Raw genomic sequence first — 18941 nt, forward strand, 5'->3', positions numbered from 1 at the left:
TCTAAATTTTTGAAAAAAATCACCTGTGCAAATAGGAAGCAAAGAGATTACAAAATCTGTCTACTCTGATCTTACCAGAAAAAGTCCTCTCGCATCTTCCAGCCTTCCACAGTTTAATGGTCTTGTCTGCTGATCCAGTTAACATTAAGCCCTGCTCAGGTAATATCTTTACTGCCCATACTGCAGCTGTATGACCCTGTGAGAAAAATGGGTATTAAGTTAAATTGCCACAGAATCATCATCTTTAATTATTTTCTCGAATATTCATATAGAACTACTGTACCTGTAAGGTCATCATGCATTTGTCATTCAGCCAGACTTTAGCAGTAGTGTCCCATGAGCCACTAAGTAATGTCCCAAATTTTCCAGATGAAAGACTACAAACTAAAGGGAAAAAAGGCATTAATTAACACATTTTCATAGAGAAAAATGCTCAAACTTGCTAGTTATTAAAATACTACAATTTTAAAAACACTTTATGAAGTGACAGTATTAGCTAATTAAGGCTCAACTCAATGGAAATGCAGAAGAGTGCAGCGGTCAAGAGCACAGACTCTGGTGCCAGGCTGCCTGGGTCCAAGTCCTAGCTATATCACTTAGGAGCTGTCTGACCTCAGGGATATTACTTAACATCAGATTCCTAGACTGTAAAATGAGGGAGCAGGATTAAGTGGGTTGCACAATCCCTTCCAGTTCTAAGAAACTACACAGGAAAATAATGCAAATGATTTTCAAACGCTATTTATATAGTTATTTAGGGTCACTTTAGTTAACATGACAGAAAAAACTAGAGTTAAGCTGACTCATTTCATTACTCAACAGTAATGAAATGGTTAATTTAATGCCTTATGATCTTGATGTAACACTGTACAAGCTAAAAATTATAAATACGAAAAATTATCTAAAAACATGGAAACAAAAAAGACAGATTTCTGATTAAAAATGGCAGATTATCCACAGTAATGCTATAAATGGTATTAATCTACAAGGACAAAGAAAACAGAAAACAACATAACTAACTTAGCAAAATGGAGGAGGTTACACAGAAAGCGATGAGAAGCAGAGTAACTGGCCCCACAGAACTGAGACTAAGTATCCAGCCACTAGGTTCCATAGAGGATGGGGCTAAGCAGAGGAAATGAAACATGAGAACACTGATTCAAAGGCTGCACACAACAGAGTGAAACACCAGACCTCTCCTCTCAGCCTACAGTGTCAGGAGAGTACTTCCTTATCCACTGCAGGAAGGAGACTGGAGGTTTATTCTCTGGAGGAACTGAAGCAGCGTTTCTAGACTCTGGTCACCAGGCATAATAAAGGGCTGGAATAAGGAACCCTAAGAAACACAAGGGGAATAAGCAGAAAGTCTCCATCCTGAAATGTGGTACCTACAGTCCCCCTGCTCCCAAAGTAAGAGGCAGGAGGACTGAATAATGTTAAAGAACTCCAGATGCAGACATTCGAGAGGGTTTCCATCTAAAAAGTCAGACCATCAGATCACCCTCTAATGAAGCCCACCAATCATCAAGCTCCACCTACACGAAAGAGAAAAACCAAAACAAAGAAACAGAAAAATAAGGGGCAAGGGGTTTGGGGGACCCATAAGAAACAAATCCAATTTCAGGAAGTAGAAGAAAAATCTCCAATACAATATTATTTGCAAACAGATATATAAAAAAAGAACTAATGAGAGAACAAGAAAACTAAATGCTAAAAATAAAAGAACCAAACTGAAAAAATAATAATAAAACTAGGGGGAGAAAAGTCTCCTGAGAATTAGACCCAAAAGGCAAATATATGAAAAATAGGAAAGGATAATTAAGAATGTTAGAAAGTAATTTCAGAAGGTCCAACATCTAACAGGGATTCCAGAAAGAGATAATTGGGGAGGGGGAGGAGAAAGATGAGGCAAAGAACACAGAAATAGTACAAGAAAGATTCCTAAAAATGAAGGTCATGATATCTAGATTGAATGAACCCACAAAAGTGCCCAATGAAAGGCACTTTGAGAAACAGAGATAGACATGCATTGTGAAATTTTATAACATTAGAAATAGAGAAGACTCCAAAAGTTTGGGAGGGGACCAGAAAAGTGTCCCATAGAAAAGATGGGGAATCAAAATAGCATCAAACTTCTAAATAACACTATACACTAAAAGACAATAGAGCAACGCCTTCAAAATTCTGAGGTTAAATGGTTTTAACACAGGATTCTACGTCTAGCCAAAAAATCAAATATTCAATAAGACTAGAATAAAGCTATTTTCCAATATGCAAATACAATATATTTAACCCCCATGTCACAGCTTTCTTAGGAAGCTGCAACAGCTGTATTACACTAAAATGAAAGAGTAAGTTAAGAATGACAAAAACATGGGATCTAGGAAACAGGGAAATCCAGGATGACATTAGCCCGGGTAGTACCAATCCAACAGAAGGCTAGAAGGTTACAAGAGGAAGTTTCCAGGAAATACATGGAACATATAAATAAATATTTTAATGTGTGTGGTAGCCATTAGTGATATTCATCAAATATTTTCTGCTCTTCACCTTCTAAGCAAATGGTAAGACTGAACTCCCCAGTTCCTTTGGCTTTAGGCATGCTACATGACTTGTTCTGGCATTGAAAAATGAGCAGAAATAATGTTACTTCCCGGTGGAAGCTTTAAGGACAGGTGCACAATGAAGCCATGCTCCCTCCCCACTACTCCAATATCTATGAAAGCACATGTTGCAGTGAAGCTTCTGTCATCCGGATCCCTGAGTGATTACAGGAGCAGAGCCCCCTGCTGCACTGGATCTATAAGAAGCAAAGCAAACTTACTGCATTAAGCCACTGTGATTCTGGAGATGTCTGTTACCACAATGTCACCTAGCCTACCTGACTGATTCAGAATTAGTAGCAAAGGTGAGGCACTGCTGAAGCAAAGAGCTGAAATATATGGCAGTGGCTTAACAGGCAGGTAATGAGGAGATTATTACCACAGAACAGAAGGCTGGTGCTCCTTATCATGTAGTAAGGAACATCTGGTAAAGCTGTTACCGGCAATAACTCAGGACATGACAAACTTGTAGTCTAAAGAAAGAGGTTGGAAGCCAGGACTTCAAGGATGGGTGTCACTTACTATTGGCCACATTTGGCTAGGTACTAAAAGAATGGAATGAGATCAAGAACTGGCTGGTTCCCAGCCAGAAATGAAGAGTCCAAACTTAGGGATTTACAGAGTTGGAAGAGCCAATTGCTTCTCAAGCCCAAATGAAAAATGTAAACCCGAGAAGTCCTTTCAGCAGCAAAGGACAATTGAAACCCAGCCATGTAACAGGAACAAATCAAAAACACGGCCATCCATCCTGCCAAAACTTCCAAATGGATTTAAAGCATTTTCAAAGCAAAGAAAATTAAGGTTGTTGCCCTGAAAATAAATGCTTTCACCTGGGAAAATAGCTCAGGGAAAAGAACCTAAAGGTTCAGCTTTCCAACTAAAGTCTGAAAGGCACAAGGTTTCAGTAGCTAAATCTGAAGAGGCACACAGGGAAAGAAAGAAGGAGAGATGGGGAGTAATACAGCAAATCTAGACTACAGCTGAGGTATGACTACTGACAAAGAGATCTGACTGGAAATCAAACAGGTAAAAAATATAAGTTTTTCAAAGAGTTATGCTGCCAATAACTAAAAATGTCCGTGACTGTTCAAGACTTAACACGACCCTTGTGCACCTAGCTCCCACAGGCAGAAAGCAAGTTGAAAAAGCTGGTTAGTCCCCAAGGAGGGTTAATGTGACCAAGGAGAATAATAGAAAAGGATCCCAGAGGGTTAAAGGAAAGCCATGAAGAAAAATGGATTGGGAAACCCCTTTTGGAGAGCAGAGGAAACTGATCACAAAAACCTATCACTCCCAGAGTAGGGGGTCCTTGAAACAGTCACCCGTCTGAATTTCAGATGACTACAGATTAGAAACTGCTGTCTTGCATTGTTCCCTTTTCTGAATGGGAGTGCTTCCTCTGATTACCCTCAATATTCCACAGTTGTATACTGAATGAATGGGTGACAGGTCACTTGTGTTTTTTGGTTCACGGATCTCCAAATTTAAGAGGAACTATGTCTGGACCTGATGTAGAAACACCTGAGCATCATTTCCCTGATGTTTAGAATACTATGTATTGTCCAGAAATTCTTAATTTTGAACTTGATGCTGCAACTGGATGGGACTTTTGGCTTCTCTGACATTAAGAGAGAAGTGGGTATATTTTGCCTGCAGAAGAGAGAGCAAGCTGAATAACTAGTAACCAGAGGTAAACTGTGGTAGCTCTCTCTTTTTGGGCCCTGGCACTTGCCCCGAAGTGTGGGATGGCACTTTCCTCCTCCATTACCTAAAACCGCAACTTGTAAAGTAACTGGAAACTGTTATATATATATATTGACTAAAAAACAGTACCACTCTACCATTTAGAAAATAAAATTTGGGCTAGAAAGCTAACAAAAAAATGACATGACATAACGATGTCAATCATTAATTTCTTCATCTCCTACTCACTAATGTGGTAGGTTTTAAATTTAAAAAAGAAGGAAAGAAAGGAAAGAAGGGGGGCTTCCCTGGTGGCGCAGTGGTTGAGAGTCTGCCTGCCAGTGCAGGGGACGCGGGTTCGAGCCCTGGTCTGGGAGGATCCCACGTGCCGCGGAGCGGCTGGGCCCGTGAGCCACAACTGCTGAGCCTGCGCCTCTGGAGCCTGTGCTCTGCAACGGGAGGGGCCGCGACGGTGAGAGGCCCGTGCACCACGATGAAGAGTGGCCCCCACTTGCCGCAACTAGAGAAAGACCACGCACAGAAACGAAGACCCAACACAGCCAAAAATAAAAATAAATAAATAAATAAAAAAATTTAAAAAAAAAAAAAAGAAAGGAAAGAAGGGAGGAAGGGAGGGAGGAAGAAAGGAAGAAATGACATTTGGCCTCAAACCATCAAGTAACTTAACAAAATAACAAAAGATGACCTTATGATAAAGTAGAAACAAACCAGGCAGAAAAAATACCCTAAAATGTGAAGCAGTATTTTTACTGCACAGGTTTCTATGAGAAACACCTTAAAAAAAAAAATCAAGATAAATATGATTACATAAAATAAACTTTTGCATTACAAAAAGAAAAAAAGAAAAACAAGAACATATATAAAGTTAAAAAAAGATAATGAAATGAAAAAATATTTGTAATTTGTATCAAAGGATTAATAACTCTAACTTATAAAGGACTTTTAAAATGGCCAATAACCCCACATTATATGGACAAGAATATAGTTCTCAGGAAAGAAAATGCCAACAGCCCTTCTGTATATGAAAAAATGACCCCTCCATAATGAGAGATGAAAATTGCCCCATACTAAAATATCATTTTTCACTTATTTTGGCAACAATCTAAAAATCTGACAACATACTTTGTTGATAAGGGAAATAGGGACGTATATACTGCTGTTGGAAATGCAAAAAAAGTTTTAACACCTAATGTGGGGATTTGGCAATAACAAAATTAAATATGCATTTACCCCTTGATCCAGAACTAGATATCATACCTAAGTTACACTCACAAAAGAACAAAATGACAGATGCACAAAGACACTTGCACTAGCAAAAATTTGGAAACTTAGATATCCATCAATAGGGGACTGGCTAAATAAGTTAAAATAGCTATAGTACAGCTATACAGTGAAATACAATGCCACAGTAAAAATGAATGACGATTTCTATATACTGAAATGAAGTAATCCCTAGGACAATATTATCAAGCAAAAGTAGCCAGGGCAGAAAACTGCAGTAAGATACCTTCTATCTAAGAAAGGGGCAACATAAATATACATACATATTTGCTAATCTTTTTTTCAGAAAGAACAGAGTTAATAAACAATTAGTTACTTATAAGGATGGCAGGAGAAGGCAATATAGACAGAATCCAGATTTCTCTGAATGCACCATGTTGAATAGTTTTTTCTTTGCAATTATGTATGCTTTATATAATTACAAAACAAAATTAAGTTAAAAACAAATCCTGGTGAGCACCACTACAACTCAAATTGAGGTTTCTAAATACTATCTCCCACTAAAAGAAAAACATAAGGCTTCTTGGCAAAATGGCTGATTTCAGGTCTAGAACATTTTGTACTACCAAAAGCAAGGAAGACTACTGAAGGTCTTATCAAGAGGCCACAGGAGCCAATTTTTTAAAGAGGTTTCCAATGATCAAGTATGGGACAATTTGAGAATCAAAAAAGAAAAAAAAAAGATGTTAGGGAATCAACTCATTCTGAAACCCAGTAAAACAGGTGACAGAAGGGGCAAGAAAAGCGCTTATCCTGTCTTCTCTGTGTAAATGTCTCACACTGTAACCAAAGAGTTGATGTGAAAAGTTCTTTACAGAAAAATGCTAGCTATTAAATCCAGAAATAATGGTAGAACTAGAGTATAATTTGCAAACTTTAATGAAATATTGGATCTATGCAACGATCATCAGTAGATGTTAAAGACTTATTTTCAAAGGCTGATGGGAATTTTATAAAGAATGGATGAATCTTAACATCATGAAAAGAAATATTACATGCCTCCTGTTGTGCTACAACAGAAAGTATACAATTCTTGCTCAAAACTTGAACCTGAATCTGATCAAACTTTTAGATCTAATAGCTTACAAGACTACGGGACTGAGGAACATGAGGCTCGAGAAACGAGGCTTTAACCAGCAGAGTTCAGATTATAGGAAACTCTATAGGTAAAATAAGCTGGTTTCAAATAGAGAGGGGATTTTAAAAAAAGAAAGAAACTAATAGATCAAAAGACATGTGGACCTTGTTTGGGTCACAATTCAAACAAACTGTAAAAAGAAACATTTGAGACAACTGGGTAAATTTGAACATTCACTGGATATTTGGTAACGAGAAATTAGGTTTTGTTTTGTTTTAGGTGTGATAATGATATTGTTTTTAAAAAAGAGAGAGGGACTTCCCTGGTGGCGCAGTGGTTAAGAATCCGCCTGCCAGTGCAGGGAACAAGGGTTCGAGCCCTGGTCTGGGAGGATCCCACATGCCGTGGAGCAACTAAGCCTATGCGCAACAACTGCTGAGCCTGCGCTCTAGAGCCTGCCTGCCACAACTACTGAAGCCCATGCACCTAGAGCCTGTTGTCTGCAACGGGAAGCCACCGCAGTGAGAAGCCCGTGCACCCCAACGAAGAGTAGCCCCCGCTCGCAACTAGAAACTAGAAACAACCCGCACACAGCAATGAAGACCCAACGCAGCCAAAAATAAATAAATAAATTAATTAATTAATTTAAAAAAAAGAGAATCCTTATCTTTTTGAGGGGTCAGCAAACTGTGGCCTGTGGGCCATCTGTTTTTGTACAGTGCACAAACTAAGAATGGTTTTTATATTTTCAAGTGGTTGAGAGAAAAAAAAAAAAAAGGTACTTGCTGACATGTGAAAATTATGACATTCAAATTTCAGTGTCCATAAATAAAGGTTTATTGAAACACAGACATGTTCACTCGCTTATTTATTGTCAGTGGCTGCTTTTGCACACAATGGCAGAGCTGAGCAGTTGTGAAAGTGACTGTATGGCCTGCATAGCCTAAAATATTTACTACCTGGCCCTTTACAGAAAGTTTGCCAAACCCTATTGTAGTGCTATATATTGAAATATTTACAAATGAGATAATATATTGGAAATTTCCTTTAAAATAATATTTTGGAAGAAGCAGAAGATGAAGCAAGATAGGCCTTGTGTTGATAATCCTTGAAGCTATGTAAATACATGAGTAGAAAAGGTCATTACACTATTCTCTTTTGCGTTTGTTTATATATAACTTATTATAAAATACTATGTCTCTACTTTTGTATACATTTGAAGATTTCCTTCAAAAAGTTTAAAAAAATCTGTATCACCCTGTATTGAAGATTTCCCATACCTATACACAAAACATTTTACAAACTCCTTAAAGAAATTAAGTTTAGAGTGCTTATGGGTCATATTATTTGCTTACAGATGTCCCAAACTATTCCAGATACATAAAAAAAATGTAGTACACATACTGCATTGATTAAGCGTATCATTTTATAACAAAGAGCTGTTAAGCAAACACAAATCCAGGAATATAAAAGAATCAGACATACAAATCACACAAAATGCTGTTCAAAAGTATTAAATACTCTCAAATAATGATACCAGAACCCTAAATACATTCCTTCTGGGGCTTCAATTTGCTGCATAAATACAGACATAACAGCCCAAAGATAAAGAAGTGCTCTCAGTTTTCCTGAGTAAATGAATTTCTTGCACAAGATAGCTGAAAAACCAAAATTACAAAGTATATAAAACCATAAACTCTTCCTTTTTACATATATAATCATGTCAGCCTTTACTGATGACAATAAGTCTGTAACAGAGAATTTGCAGAACAAGGATGATCCAAAAGGTTTTCACTATTAAGCCATAGCTATAGGTAAAAAATAATAATAATAAAAACAAGGGAAAGCAGATATAAGAATTTTATCTTCAAAAGGATGAAACTTATTCAAACAGAAAAATACCAAAGCATTATACTCACCAGTATTTTTGTGACCTTTTAGTACATAAAGTGGCGCTGGACTCTCCAGTGAGAAAATGCAAATATTGTGGTCATTTCCTCCAGTGGCGATTAGTCCATGAGGGTACATGTCACTTGAAGGTATGATGCATACACAAGAGACAAAATTGGAGTGGCCACTCATACAGTGCATTTCTGTAAAGCCCCTGTTAGGACTGGAAAGACATGATAATTAATAAGATATACATTTGTCCTCTGGCTTAGCCTAGGACAGACGTTGTCAAAGTACTAATTTTCTTTTAGTATCTAGGTTGAACTTTATATACTACTTTAAGAATCTATTGTTTTAAATTAAATATTAAATACCTAATTTGTCTTAGCTACTACAGAGGCTTAATCAGATTAGGAGAAGTTTAATTAGTGTTTCACTGTTAAGAGTATGTTAATTAACAGAAAGAACAAGGAAGGAAAGGAAAGGAGACAAATATCGTAAGTGGTTTTTTTTTTCCCTCCATCTGCATTTCTACTTATCAGTGATTGTTACCGTAAGAAATCTCTGGTGAAGTGAAACATTCATGCAATTAGGATAATGGAATCTACTATCAATAAGCCGTAAACACACTGAGGACATCTGCACACTGAAACATTAACTTAGTACTCATTAGTATAGCGTGTGTATCTAAATAGCTAGACTATCAATCACTTTCAATATGCAAACTAAAGGAACTAATACAGGGACATATAAATGACTGCTCTAGGGACACAGCATATTAATAACTGCCTGGGAATTAGAATGATTACCAATTTGTTATACACATCCTTCACTTAGCACCACTCCCTTACATAACAAGTCAAACAACAGATTATGAGATACTATATGTGGAAGGCAGTAAGTTAGCTGTAGAGGGGGATAAAAGAATTATATCCCTGATTCAAGCTAAATCAAGGAGTTTGTGATCTAGCTGAAGGAGATAAAACAACTGTACATAAAAGAGAAGACTCCCAGATAAAGACTGCACACATGCTTATCTATATTCACTCCCTTCCCAAACACCACTACAACAATATGTATAATGTATATTTTATATCTATCTAACCATCTATGTATATTTTAAGAAAGGCATAAACCCACAAGGCCAGAGAGAATAAGAAAAAAAAGAACAGAAATATAATCGAATACTGAAAGCTGACAGAAAAGTAGTAAAGGCCTTAGGATACTTGAGAAAAATGAGTTCTAAGCAGGCATCAGGGAAAGTAAGAGGCCCAATTTACAAATGAATCTGCAGAAGGCTCAAGAATTAGCAGCACTATGTATCTCTAGGAAATGGGAACAAAAAACTAGAATTAGGAAGACTAGTTGAAAAGTCTTTGGAATCAGACACAGAATCATATCAAAAAATCTTCAAAGTAAGGTATTTGGTAGTAGCTATTTTTAACTTGTTTACTTTATTTTGGTGTTTTTTTTTTTTAAGTGTGGTTTTAGAAACCTTTTTTTTAAATTTATTTATTTATTTATTTATTTTTGGTTGAGTTGGGTCTTTGTTGCTGGGCACGGGCTTTCTCTAGTTGCGGCGAGCGGGGGCTACTCTTCATTGCAGTGCACGGGCTTCTCATTGCGATGGCTTCTCCTGTTGCAGAGCACGGGCTCTAGGCGTGCGGGCTTCAGTAGTTGCGGCTCGCGGGCTCTAGAGCGCAGGCTCAGTAGTTGTGGCACACAGGCTTAGCTGCTCCGCGGCATGTAGGATCTTCCCGGACCAGGGCTCGAACCCGTCTCCCCTGCACTGGCAGGCGGATTCTTAACCACTGCGCCACCAGGGAAGCCCTAGAAACCATTTTATCAATAAGCCCAAAGAAATGTAAAAGATAGGACATGTTTAAAAATCCATATTATATAAACCACTAAATCTACCTAAATGTGTCCCTTAGCACTCCCCAGTACAGATGGATGCTTGTGTGTATCTATCGTAGTGATCTGTGAAGCTCTTAATGGCAGAATCCAGACCTGGTTCTTCCCAAGTTTGTAGCACAATGTTGTACATGGTAATCATTAAGTACTTCTTGAATCAGTGAAAAAATGCTTTAAGCATCAAGGAAAAAAAAAAAAAAAAAAAAAGACAGACACTCCAGCCAGACAACTGCCCCTCTTGTACCCAGCAAAAGTCTGAAGTTTTTTCTTTAGAAAAAGTGAAACACAAGGCACAGTTGAGCCTTGGGGTATGAGAAACATGTACATTCACCATGGAGGCCAAGACCACCAAAGACAAAACCTAGAAGCCAGGCAATCATCCTCTAGGCAGGAGATCAGCCCTATGAAACAGTCCAGCCAGATAACCCTACAGTGAAGCTCATAACCATGAAGCTCCACCGATACACAGATCTTCCCAGGAGTTTTTTAGTTCTCCCCCCTTAATGGAAAGCACAGAATAAGAATTACCAGACATTTGGGGTAAAATAGTGACCAAAACAAACAGGGAGGGGAAATAACCAATTTGGAGGAAACAGACCACTAAGGAGAAAATAACTTTAAAAAACTCAGCATTGCCATCCTTAGACATAAGATACTGCAACCATGAAACAAAAACATAATTTCACAAGAAGTTAAGGCAACTTCTGAGGAAGTATAGTAGAGAGAGAAAGAAAGAAATTTATAGAGAGAAATTAAAAAGCAATTTAGAAACAAATTCAATATATGAATAAAAAGTTCCAGAAAAGAGGACAGAGAAAATAAGATGAAACCAAAGAATTTAAGAAAACGTCCCAGAACTTATGGACATGACTTATGGACATTAAAAAGGACCACACTTAATGAATGTGAAAAATGAATGAATATAGACCACCTCCCAGAGAGAAAAAAAATAATAGGTCAAGAATAAGAATGGCTTCAGACTTCTCAACTGTAACACAGTGAATACAGCGGAGCAATGGTTTCAAAATTCTGAAGAAAATTAGGAAACTACAATGCTACAAACATTTAAATTATTACTCAAGTAGCTAGGCAGGCTAAAATCATGTTCCAATTGCAAGGTCTTAATACATTTATTATCACTGCACTGTATTTCAGGAAGCTCCTGGAAGATGTGCTCCAATAAGGTGTCAAGGAAGAAAACCAGGAAAGTTAAAGGATACTGATAATAGAAATCTAACACAAGAGGTCCAAAAAGGGATTCTCGAGAAGACAGTGAAGGGAGATCCCAGGATTAGCTGTGCACCAGAGGCAGACAGACCAGGTCAGAAAGTTTTCATCATCAGGAAAATGAAACTGTTATATATCCAATGTGTCTAGAGGTCTTGAGAGGAGAGTTAGACAACTAGCAAACAATATGAAGTTGAATTAGTGATAAATACATAGAAAGTTAAGCAAATGAAAACCAAAAATAAGACAATTATTAGCTATAGGGAGATCATAAAATTGTTGAGGAAAAGTTATCATAGTTTATTCCACAGCTCAGGTGTAGACAGACTCTGTACAGTCACAAAACACTGATTTAGTCTACATTAAATTAAACTATGTTATAAGGATCAGGACATAGAAAGGATGCATATGTGATGGGGGTTGGTAGAGGGTAGAAATGAGAGCTAAATTTTCATATTCCATAATAAGAACTAACAGAAAATGCTAAAACAGAAAACTAAAAGAAATTTTAAATGAAAAGAAATAGCAGTATAGCACTTTATATACAGATACGGAAGCAAAATTCAAAAATAAGCCATTAAAAGAGATGAAAATTTTGCCTTCAAGAAAAGGGAATAGTGGGTTGGAGGGTAGGAAGGGAATGGCTCTAATTTCTTAAACTCTGCAGAACTACTTGACTTAGGACCCAAGGTGCTGAGTGTTTACATGAGGGAGAAGTCCCTCCATCCTTGGCATGGTCAGGGAAAATTAACACATGATGTTGAATCTGAAGTTGGCATCTTTCAAATACGGGTAGTTTTCAAAAGGCAAAGCAATCGTTGGTGACAGGCTTGGGAAATCCAGTTTACTGTGAGGTGGGCTTCTAGAGGCTTGAAGCCGTCTGCAACAATGGCATGTTGACTGGTTCAGTTCAATGTACAACCAAAAAATGGCATCTCCATTCTGAAGCGCCTTCAGAAGACCCGGAGGCTTCCTCGGTTTTCAGTGGGCTCTTGTGAAAGATGAAATATCTGGTTTAGTCCACCCTAGAATAGAACTATTTTGCCTCCTTGAAACTAAATTAAATCCCCCCATCATTATCAGTCCATCCCTACATTATCCACCCCAATCCAGAGCCCTATCAACAATGTACATGAGAAAATAAAAATGTTTACTACTTGGCTCCAAACATTTTACTGCACTTCATTAATTTTATTAATATACCATGAAATAAATAGAAATTGTCAGGATGTCAGCCTTGAGGACACTTTTTATCACACTAAAGGTACGGCTGAGACACTAGTTAGGATGCCTAAGAGTGACTATGAGATGCTCTACCACAGCACTTGGAAATGAGAGGAAAACAACCTTATCTCACCAATCACTCAGTATGGAGCCCTGTGCCTGCTACAATGCAGGCTCTCAATCAGTGTTAATTGAATACCACATGAATTCTAAAAAACAAAACCAAAAGACAATGTGAACTAAGTGAAAAGAACCAGTTTTCAGAGAGAGGGTCATTGCAGCTCAGTTTGTCAAGTTCCTGTGATCCAGTGATTTAAGCTCCTGTCAACCTAACACAGTCCTACAATGTAAAAGTTTGAGGATTTAGCTGTTCAACAGAATTCAACTATTACAACAAGCATCCTTTAGCTACTCTTTACTGCAATGTTCATATCCTACTGGGCATGTGCTTCTGCTGAACAAAATTTTAAATGTACAAGCTTAATCAGTAATTTGTACTCAAATACACAGAAGTTATGTATCAGTGTTACCAAGTGGTTTGGAATATCACAGAATCTTAAGCATTAGAGAAGCCCTTATCTAATTCAATATAGGAGTTTCCTCTACAATATCCCTAGTTTAGTCTGTCCTATTTTGGCTGCACTATTGCAAAAGCCTCTAAACAGGTCTCCTTCCACGTTTATCCCTCTGCGATTCATTCTCCACCTGAAGCTAGCAGAAACTTCTCCACAGGTAAATCAAATCATGTTGTCCTCTGCTTGAAACTCTGAAGGCTTCCACCTACTAACTTCTTTCCTCAGCCCTCTTCCCAGGGCATGATCTGGCTCCCGCCAGCCTCTAAGACCTGCCCTCACCTCACCGTTCATTCCCTCCTGCACATTGGGAATTTCCTCCTTCTCAATCCAGGGCCACTGTGTTTGCACCTCCTACTGTCTATAGTGCTCTTCCAATTCAACCCTTCTGGTTCCTCACTCCCTTGACCAGCTCAAACTCAGTATCATTTAAGAAAAAAAACAAATGCCAAAAACACCTTCCTCAGAGAGGTTTCTTTCTTTAACATCGCTCTCCACTCAATTCTATATCTTATATCTATATTTGTTTTCTTCATAGTACACATGCCAATGTGCAATTATTTATTTGGTTGTTTCTTCATCCATCTTCCCTCCCAGACTGTAGGCAAGATCTATAAACACAGGAAACTTGTCTGTCCTTTTATTCTTCTTCAGGATCACAAATAGGAGCCACTCAATAAACAGTTATCATCTGAATTTATGGATGAAAATGTATGGTTTCAATGAGTGAAACCTCTGATGGGAGAGTTACTACCTGAAGTAACTTACCTCAATTTTTCCCTATCTGAACTGAAATCTGTCTTCCAGGTCTTAAATTTCCTGTTACAACAACTAAATCAGGGCTAAACACTTGAACTTGATTTGGACTGGAGCTTAACCTTCTGTTTCCTAATATTTTTTTGATTAATCTCTCTGAAAATCTTTTGAAGGCAGTGGGCTTTCTCTCCTCAAGAAAACCACTCCCCCACATCCAGAAAACATTTGAGGGGTTTCATCCCCTCCGCCCAAGTCCATCACATACCCCAGACTAAGAAAGTCTGAGTTGGACAACGTGGAGAGGAGCCAAGGCAACTTTTTGCAATGCAATTTTTGAGAACCTTAATTCTCAAATTTGAGGGAAGACTACAGAACAAATTCCAGGTAAAGAAGAGGACTTAACTTAATTACACATGCCAGATGCTTCCACATGGCCTCATTAAGGAGGGTGCATCTGGCGTCAAAAGTTTTTCAAATCGAAAAGAAACACAGGAAATCATCGTCCACAAACTGAAGCCACAAAAAATAATAAGTTCGTCCAAGGTCACTCAGTCGTTTAGTGGTCAAGTTAGGACAAGAAAGTAGGTCTCTGTTCCCCCAACCCGGTGTTCTTTCCACGTAAACCTCACTAGTTTCTTACACTGCGTGCCCAGACTGCCAGTGCTCTAAGAACTAGGAGGGAGCGTGGACCGTCGGAAAAGCCGGGAAGAGAGGAAGAGAGCAGGATAGGGCAGGGAAGGGTCACTCTCTTCCCAGACGCCGAAGGAAGCTTGCAGCACAGCCGCGTAACAGCGGGACTCGTACCGCTTACCTGTCTGGGACCCAGAGGCGGGTGGTGCGGTCTCGGGACACGGACACAAAAGCCCCCGGTGGATAGAGGCAGCATACCAGGCCCCGCACGTCCAACTCGTGGCCCGGAAGCGAGCAGCTCAGCCGGTACCTGGCGGCGCCGCTCGCCATGGCCCTAGTAGGTCCGGCGCCCGGTGCCCTGGCACCTCGCGAGATCAGTCCGCCGGGGAGGCCGGGCGTGCAGTGCGAGAGGGCCTGAAAGTTAGGGGCGTCGGGACCGGAAGAGCCCGAAGGCCGGTGCGGAAGGGCGGCCGGGAAGGGGCGCGCCCAGCGGGCCGAGTGACACAGCAACCCTGACGTGCACACCGGAATTCATCATCGGCCTTAGCCCGCCATGACGCAGAGTGTGTGCGTCCCGACTGCTGAGGCCGTTGAGGAGCCGAGGCTCGATTCCCTCATGCGCGCTGGACCACCAGCGGAGAAAGAGATACCACCGTCCGGCCCCTCGGAGTGGGCGCCTGAATCCCGGTCCTTTCCGAGCCCGCGTCCTCGCCGAGCCCCGGCTGAGCTTTTTATTGTAATACCGGATGTGGGCCGGACTACAAATCCCACAATGCCACGCGCCAGCGGGGCGTGAGTCGTAGGCGCGCCAATCCGGGTATTTTAAATCTTGGTCTGCTGTGCTGAGGATTGTTTTGTGGCTGAGTGAGTTTGCGTCGCTTGTAGTGTTGGGGACTGGCTTACGCCGCCGATTTCCCCAAACCTTCTCTGCGTAGTTTCCTGAGATTTTTTTTTTTTTCAATCTAAACTTTTTAAAATTAAAACGAGAGAGCTTGGGGCCAAGTTGGAAACAAATCACTTTCCTTGAATTCTGTGAATACTAAACCGGGTTTTTGGTACTTAAAAAAAAGTTTTATTTTACGCGTTAACTCAAAGATTTAAAATTTTCTCTCAAACTGTCACATCTCTATACAAATGGAAAATGCTGGGGCTAACTTAAATGTCTGAAAACACTAAGGGAGAAATGTCAGTAGCTTCTTTGTGAGACAACATACGGAATAGTTGGACAGTTAGAGGTTGTATGAGAGGATGTATCTTTTTCTTGCTACTCTTCTAGCAGAAAAGTTTTCTGCTGGGGCTCTGGAGCAAAAGACAGAGTAACAAGAGAAAAACAGGTGTTTTAACGTGTACCTCATATATACAAGGGAGAAATTCAGAGATGAATAACTCAAAGAGGTGACGAGAGCTTGGGCTTATATAGCATCTTAACAAAGGAACAATAAGTTTTTACACAAGCGATAAAAGAAAAGAACTTTTAAATCTTTAGAGGCAGCAAATTATGGGAAGCCGACTATATGGGAAACTAACAGTAGTTAAAGGTTAATTACTTATAATGTTATAAGTAATAATCCTAGTTATTACTTTAAAATGTATATCTCAGAAATAACTAATTTTCTTGTCAACTGCATTATTATGAACTTTCATCAAATCTTTAAAAAAAAAAAAGGTTAATTACTAAAGTTTTTATGTAGATTCTTCTGGTGCAGTCTCCAGGATGGTAAAGGTCTAAAGTTGTCTCCAATGATTAACTTTTGTCCTTCCTGGTTAAGAAGCAAGGAGGGACACTTTGAAAATTTATATTCTGCTTTTAAGCAAATAGCAGAATAGTAGAGAACTTTTCCTGTACCTGCTTTTCAATTGCCTTCCCCTCCAAATAATCCTTATAATACCAAAGTGGCATATTTTGGGATGGCAAATTCTACCACCCTTCACTACAGCGACCATAAGGATAACAAATGACCACTACAAATATGTTGGTCTCAGATGGAATAATTACATGAAAATGTTTTACAAACTTTGAGAACTCAGTCACATGACATTATTTCATTTTGTATTGCACTGATTTTAACCTACTTGAAGGCAGGCATACAAGAGAATAAATCTGGGCATAAAAAATGTATGCAAGATGGGAATAATGTGAAAATGTTAAAAATCCAATATGTATGTATGTTTAGAGCTCCCATCACATTTTTTTTTTTGAACTCCCATCATATTTAAGCTGTCTATAGGAAGACTGGGGAAAAAAACAAACTGCAAGTTACTTTTATTAGAGAAGTAGGATTTGAGACGACATAATTCTCATTTTTTTAAAAACCATGTTTAAAAAACATTTGATTTTAAAATAATTATTTTAAGACCACTTTGCTTTTAATTCAGCCCTCCTCACAAAATAACTCTTAAAGGAAGCCTAAAGGTATAAAGCTTTCAATGAAATGAAACATATGGTACCAGAATCGCATCAATACTTAATGCTGTATCGTGTATGTTGTGTTCCTTCCTTCTAACAGGAAGGAAACTACTACTTATGAGAAACAAAAAGACTGTACAATGAATGCTGCCTACCACGGAATAACTTCAAATAATTCTTATTAAAAAGTCTGATGTATTACAAATGATGTTACACAGCGATATGATAAAACTAGCTGGAGTGAGTTCAGGTCATGCACATAATCAAGAGAGGTTACTCTGATTACAAAGAAAACCAAGGTTTTTAAATAAAATACTCTTCCCTAGCCAACTCGCCGTTCTCCCTGTCTTCCAGAGGTATCGAGGTAACAAAAGTTAGTCCTCAAACCTCGCGAGATCATTTCACTCTCGCTTCGCTGAGCGAAGGCCGAGGATTGGCCAATCAGGAGGAGGGGGCCTCACCGCGACCAGCCCCCGTTGCCGGGAGACGCGAAGGCACGCGGCCACTAGGGGTTAGGCCTTGAGGGCCCAGGAAAGCTGCGCGCAGGTGAGCGGGGCGTCTCGGGTGAGCTAACGGGTTCGCGGGCCCGACTGGAGGGCTACGCGGTGGTGGAGGGCTCGGAAAGAAGTGCGAGTGCCCTCGAGTCGTGCGACTTCGCTCCTTCCGTGCCCCTCCGCGGAGCGACCTCTCTCCTTCCGCGCCCTCAGCGCCGGCGGAGGTGAGAAATCCTGGGTCCGAACACCTCCTCTTTGCCTCCCTTGCCGATTATCTTCGCCTTGGAGATGCTGATGCGTTTCAAACAAAATAAATCCAGCTCTTAGGTGTTCTCCTCCGCCAAGGAAGTCCCATTTCTAGTCCGGCAGAGCGTGAGGAGAGACCTCAAACAGTCCCCTGAGGAGACCTGCTAAGGCGAGACCAGAGGGAACGATCCGAGCGCCTCAAAGAGAAAGTTCACTGTGGGCTGAGGGATTTTACTCGAAGTAATAATAGATTTCTGTCTGTTGGTCAGAGCGGAAGGGACTTAGCAACTTTCCACTTCTTCATATATGTTAAAATGGTTGATTCGGGGAGGATAATGATTGTAATAATTAGGAGCCAGATGTTTTATGTAAAGTATCTGGAATCGTCACAACGGCTGTGCAGGCTGGAGCTCGCTGCCACACTGCAGATGAGGAAACACGTCCAGAGGGGAGATAATATGGCTGGTAACTGACGGAGCTCCGTTAGCATCCCTAAACTTTCTGGAACCTCTCTGGTTGTGTGAATAACCCCAGCGATTGTGTGAACTTTTGAAGGACTAACCCCGGAGTTAGTGGCATATTTATTATTAGTGCCCCTCCCTTTTATTTTACCCGGTGGAACTGATCTAATGCTAACTAAACTTTTTCCATGATAGTAAAGCAGTGGCAAAGAAAATCAGGTGGAAAGTCTATATATGTTACATTTTCTTAAAGTTCCTCAGGAAAGCTGGATTAACACTGACTAATTCTGCTGGAAACAGGTTTATTGTATTAGCTTTCTCTGGGGGAAACCGTTTTGACCACAGACCTTGTCTGCCTTTCAAAAAGTTGTTTCATGAAACTCACTTTTCTATTTGAAATAATAATAGTAGTAATTCTACTATTTTGTCCGAAGAGTTCAAAACGGCAAGAAAA

The 18941-nt window shown here is 39.6% G+C and overlaps 2 protein-coding genes across 10 annotated transcripts in view; one reads left to right on the forward strand and one right to left on the reverse strand.

Annotated features, from left to right (window-relative positions):
- Nucleotides 1-15434, reverse strand: part of PLAA (phospholipase A2 activating protein) — a 43359-nt gene extending 27925 nt beyond the window's left edge. Inside the window, exons 1-4 of the mRNA XM_082470464.1 lie at nucleotides 15061-15434; nucleotides 8586-8779; nucleotides 284-384; nucleotides 76-196 (exon numbers count right to left, since the gene is read on the reverse strand). Of these exons, the coding sequence (XP_082326590.1) occupies nucleotides 76-196; nucleotides 284-384; nucleotides 8586-8779; nucleotides 15061-15209 (565 nt within the window). The 5' untranslated portion in view covers nucleotides 15210-15434. The remainder of the gene's footprint in view (nucleotides 1-75; nucleotides 197-283; nucleotides 385-8585; nucleotides 8780-15060) is intronic.
- A 719-nt stretch (nucleotides 15435-16153) lies between these two features.
- IFT74 (intraflagellar transport 74) overlaps nucleotides 16154-18941 on the forward strand; it is an 81301-nt gene continuing 78513 nt past the window's right edge. For 2 of the 9 annotated variants that reach the window (XM_082470465.1, XM_082470468.1), the window contains exon 1: nucleotides 17695-17832. The gene's annotated coding sequence lies outside the window, so the exon portion shown is untranslated. Of the gene's footprint in view, nucleotides 16418-16545; nucleotides 18005-18941 lie in introns of those variants that run through there. The other 7 variants (XM_082470466.1, XM_082470467.1, XM_082470471.1 and 4 more) reach the window with 6 other exon arrangements.

The sequence above is a fragment of the Balaenoptera physalus genome, assembly GCF_965194825.1.
Source record: "Balaenoptera physalus genome assembly, chromosome: 7".
NCBI lineage: Eukaryota > Metazoa > Chordata > Mammalia > Artiodactyla > Balaenopteridae > Balaenoptera > Balaenoptera physalus.